Below are 4,499 nucleotides of genomic sequence, written 5' to 3'. Positions count from 1 at the left end.
TTCGAAACAATTTTCGTAACCCAATAATACTTAGAAAATATTATACTACCTTCATTGGTAACAATTAAAAATATCATCCGTAAACTATTATTTCAATTATTGGAATGGTATAAGGACTTAAAAAATTAAAATATGGAAATGTATGATGATGAATGCACCTATAACAGTGTTTAATTGTCAAAAAAAAAAAAGTATGACAAATTTTTTTTTAATTTTCAAGTTGTTAAAAAACATGACGGGATGAAAAAGGGGTAATGGTAAAAATAAAATAAAATAAAAAAGATAAATAGGTTAAAAAGGGTAAATGGATAAACGGGTATTAAACGGTTACGCGGTTATGAGTATGGTTAACCGTTTATAAACGATTATGGATATGAGTATAACCGTTCAGACAATTACCCAACGGGTAAACGGTTATGGGTAAATAACCGCGGTTACCCGCCTGCCATAACCGTTGCCCATCCCTAAACGTAACGCATCAATTAATGACTCTACAAAGATGAAATTTGTTAATGTAACATATATATTACAATTGGGAGTTGAGACTAGAGTCTAGGATTAAAAAACTTAAATGAATTTGGAAGAAATAAAATTAGGCAGCTAGAGGTGGAACGGCAAATGGTGTTGGGGGATGGGGTAACATGAGTTTAAAGTTGGGAGGTTGTGACGATTTGGCGTTGGGAGTTCTTAAATATAATTTGGGGATACTGGAAAGGATCGGGGTTCTCCGGCTCTGTATAAAAAAGAAAGATATTTTAGTTTTTAAATCTTTTATAATTACCTGGCTAAAAAACGTTGTCATTTCGGCTAGGTCTTTTAAAAAAAAAAAAATTAGAAACCTCTTCTTCGTTATAAGCATTGTTGCATGCACATCCACAGAGGCAACAAGCCTCTTCACTGCACCTGCCCAAATTGTTGGAGGGTCTTGAATGTCAATCGCAAGTGTTTCTTTGGACTTCCGGAGGATCCTAGGACCTCCCAGGTCTCTACATGGATTTGCCCATGATAGTAAGTCGATATTTAGTCTTATAAAGCCACAGGTTCCACTAGAGTAGAAACTATAAAATCTTTTAGCACACCTCTGGGTTATTGGCGTAGCCATCTTCACACTCGTACACAACATCAATGACCCTAGTTAAATTGAGAATGCGGATTAGCAGGGGCATGGGGACAACGGTAGGGTGGAGGCACGCTTCGTTTATGTCCTTCCATGCATTATCCACTTGTCTTTGAAGTTTGATTATCGCTTCTTCTTCTGTGGCCCCATATTTCTTCATGTAACAGTTCACAGCTGAGATAAAATGTTCTCGCTCTTGCTCAAACTAATCAGGCATCAGGATTTTATAAAATATAATAAAAGGACTATTAGCACAAGTATCAATGCAATCATAATACTCGTGTTTGTCAAGATTTCAGTTTGGGCTGTGGGAGGGGGGGAAGCCAATCCACTACTATTGGGTCAAGTAGTAATACTATTCTAATTTAACCACTCTCATTAGATGTAAAATTTTATCACAAAAATATTCTCTGTAATTAGAAGTAGACCGCATAATATAAGTTATATTTTATTGTGTCAGGTTTTCAATGAGACTTTTACATTCAACAATACTCACTAATACTATTTACATATACAATTAAGTACCTTGTGGTCCACTATGTCATCCATGAGTCTAACAATTGTTGACGCAGCCTTCACAGCTGGAGGGGAAGTTAATAACCAATCAAATGAGTCTATTGTAGCTTCAATGAAAGTAATGGGATTAGCTTGTGTGAGAACCGTCATGGCACTCAAGTCTTCTTCTTCTGACAAACCTTCTTCGGTTTCATAATCTTGCATCCAACGTGAAACTCGTCTTGCCCTACCTTCAACTGGACCCGAGGAAGGCTCATCATATGACTCACTGGAAGGTGAGCTAGTGCCAGTTCTATCTGTGCCATTTGAACCAGCTTCTTCATTCTCGTTAATTTCTGCTCCAGATTCCACTTCATTCTCGACTTCATCACCTTCGTCTTCACTATCACCCCATTCTAACACATCCGAATTCATTTCTTCCCTGCTCATGTCCTATTTCCAGCCCTCATTCTCCTCAAAAACAACGTCCCTACTTACAATTATCTTCTTAGAGACCGGATCAAACAATCTATAAGCTTTCGACTCATCGCTTACTCCCAATAAAACACATTGAATGCTTTTGTCATCTAACTTGATCCTTTTCTGATCTGGTACGTGCACATGAGCTAGGCACCCAAAGACCCTGAAATACTCGACTGTAGGCTTTATACCACACCATGCTTCCTTTGGAGTTCTATTTTGCACAGCTAAAGTAGGGCACCTGTTGAGAACATGCACACACCACCTCACAGCTTCTGGCCAGAAAGCCTTTGGAACCTGCTTCTCAGTGAGCATACAACGTACCAAATTCATCACAGTCCTATTCTTCCTCTCAGCAACTCCGTTTTGCTGAGGAGTATAGGCTGTGGTTAATTGCCTGGTTATGCCATTTGCCTTATAAAATTCCCCAAACTCATTTGAGGTGAACTCACCACCTCTGTCAGTTCTCAAACATTTAAGGTAAGCACCTGTTTCCTTTTCAACATAAGCTTTATAACTTCTAAACATGGTAAAAGCCTCTGATTTTTCATGCAAGAAGTAAATCCAAGTCTTACGACTGTAATCATCGATAAAACTCAAGAAGTACCTTTTGTTGCTGTTTGATGCAGGCTTTATAGGACCACATATATCGGCATGCACCAGTTCCAGCTTATGTGACGCCCTCCATAGACTTTTTTTTGGAATGGATTCCCTGTGTTGCTTTCCAACTAAACACGTTGTGCATAACTTTGCAGGAGTTTTAAGAGAAGGCAAGCCACTGACCATCTTTTTGTATTATAGGGTTCTCAACCCTTTGAAGCTCAAGTGTCCGAATCTGCAGTGCCATAAATAACTCTCATTTTCTGTCACAGCTTGAAAATAAGTAGTAGCTTTAGGCATCATCGCTGCAAGCACAACAAACATCCTGTTCGCGCTCATCTCGGACTGAATAATTAGACCCTTACTAGGATGAAAAACTTTGCACGTGTCATGTTGAATCAGAATTGCCACACCTTTTTCTTGAAGCTGCCCCATACTTAACAGATTATTTTTCAACTCAGGAATGTAATAGACCTCAGAAATTACATGAGTGATGCCATTCACTTGCATTCGAACGTTTCCTTTCCCACAACTGCCATCCTTGAGTTGTTGCCTAGTTTCACAGTCTGCCTGAATTGACGATCCAAATCTGAGAACCATTCTTTATTCCCACTCATATGATTACTACATCCTGAATCTAGGAACCAGACTTCTTCTCTCTGAGCATGGTTACGCTCTACATAGGACATTAAGAGCAGCTCTTCTCCTTCATCTAGTTGAGCGTAGTTGGCTCCATTCTCCCAATTGGGACACTCATACTGAAAGTGTCCTAATTTGTGACACTTAAAGCATTCAATAGTAGCCTTGTTGAAAGGTTGTCTGCCACGACCTCTTCCTCTTCCTCTGAACACCCATCGACCTCTTCCTCTACTAGTGTTGTCTTCATGAGTAACCTTGAGAACCTGCTCCTCTCCACGATGGCCATTCATTCTTTGTTCATGGACTAGCAGACTGCTCTGCAGCTCATCAATAGTCATTGTGTCCAAATCATTTGATTCTTCAATGGAGCAAACCACATAATCAAATTTTGAAGTCATAGACCTCAAGACCTTCTCATTGATAAGAGTTTGGCTCATTGTCTCACCATGAGCCTTCATTTTGTTGGCTATAGTGAGAGTACGAGCAAATAGATTGTCAACAGTCTCACCCTCCTTCATGTGTAGAATCTCAAAGTCCCTCCGAAGTGCTTGCAACTGTGCCCTCTTCACCTTGGTAGAGCCTTGATATTTTTGTTTCATAGAGTCCCAAATACCTTTTGATGTGTCTCTGTCGAGTATAGTCTCCAAGATACTCCGGTCTATAGCTTGAAAAAGCTAATTTTTTACCTTTAAGTCCTTCAGCTTCTGCCCCTCAATCAATTTGCTTTGTGCTTCTCCCTGGTTCTCAACCCCTTGTGTCACCACCTGTGAAATCCCATTCTCGATGAGATCCCAATACTCCTTGGAACGGAGAAAGTTCTCCATCAACATTGCCCAATGATCGTAATGTCCGTCAAATTTGGGAATGGTCGGCTGCACAAAACCACTGCTATTGCTCTCTGCCATTCTGCTTGACTCCCTTACTCTGAAAGAAAACTGCAGTTTCCTTCCACACACACTCACAATCAGGCCCCTGTGATGGGGCTCTGATACCAAATGTTAAGAACACTCAGAACAAATTATACCACACGAGTTTGAATGAAAGTCCTTGTTTATTGCAAACAAACTGTAGGCATATATAGCCTTTTACAAAGAGATAAAATCAAAATAACAGCCCACGTTTACAACAACCTAAAACGTGGTAACAGACTAAGAGGGAATCGTCAAAG

At 39.7% G+C, this 4,499-nt stretch overlaps 1 protein-coding gene across 1 annotated transcript; it reads right to left on the bottom strand.

Annotated features, from left to right (window-relative positions):
* Window positions 1-3,192: 3,192 nt before the first annotated feature.
* On the bottom strand, window positions 3,193-4,236 carry LOC137744274 (uncharacterized). The gene is made up of 2 exons (XM_068484130.1): window positions 4,018-4,236; window positions 3,193-3,900 (listed from the first exon to the last, which is right to left on the bottom strand). Exons 1-2 carry the CDS (start codon window positions 4,234-4,236, stop codon window positions 3,193-3,195), a joined length of 927 nt encoding a protein of 308 aa, XP_068340231.1.
* Window positions 4,237-4,499: the final 263 nt, after the last annotated feature.

Source organism: Pyrus communis, chromosome 9 (genome assembly GCF_963583255.1).
Source record: "Pyrus communis chromosome 9, drPyrComm1.1, whole genome shotgun sequence".
Classification (NCBI taxonomy): domain Eukaryota; kingdom Viridiplantae; phylum Streptophyta; class Magnoliopsida; order Rosales; family Rosaceae; genus Pyrus; species Pyrus communis.
The sequence above is the reverse complement of the archived record's forward strand: the minus strand, read 5'-3'. Positions and strand labels throughout refer to the sequence as shown.

Excerpts from the sequence above, each read along its gene's own strand:
- LOC137744274 (XM_068484130.1), bottom strand. The coding sequence starts at position 4,236 with ATGGCAGAGAGCAATAGCAGTGGTTTTGTGCAGCCGACCATTCCCAAA. Across the intron at positions 3,901-4,017 it reads AGAAGCTGAAGGACTTAAAG|GTGAAGAGGGCACAGTTGCA; the intron begins GTAAAAAATTAG and ends GGCTCTACCAAG.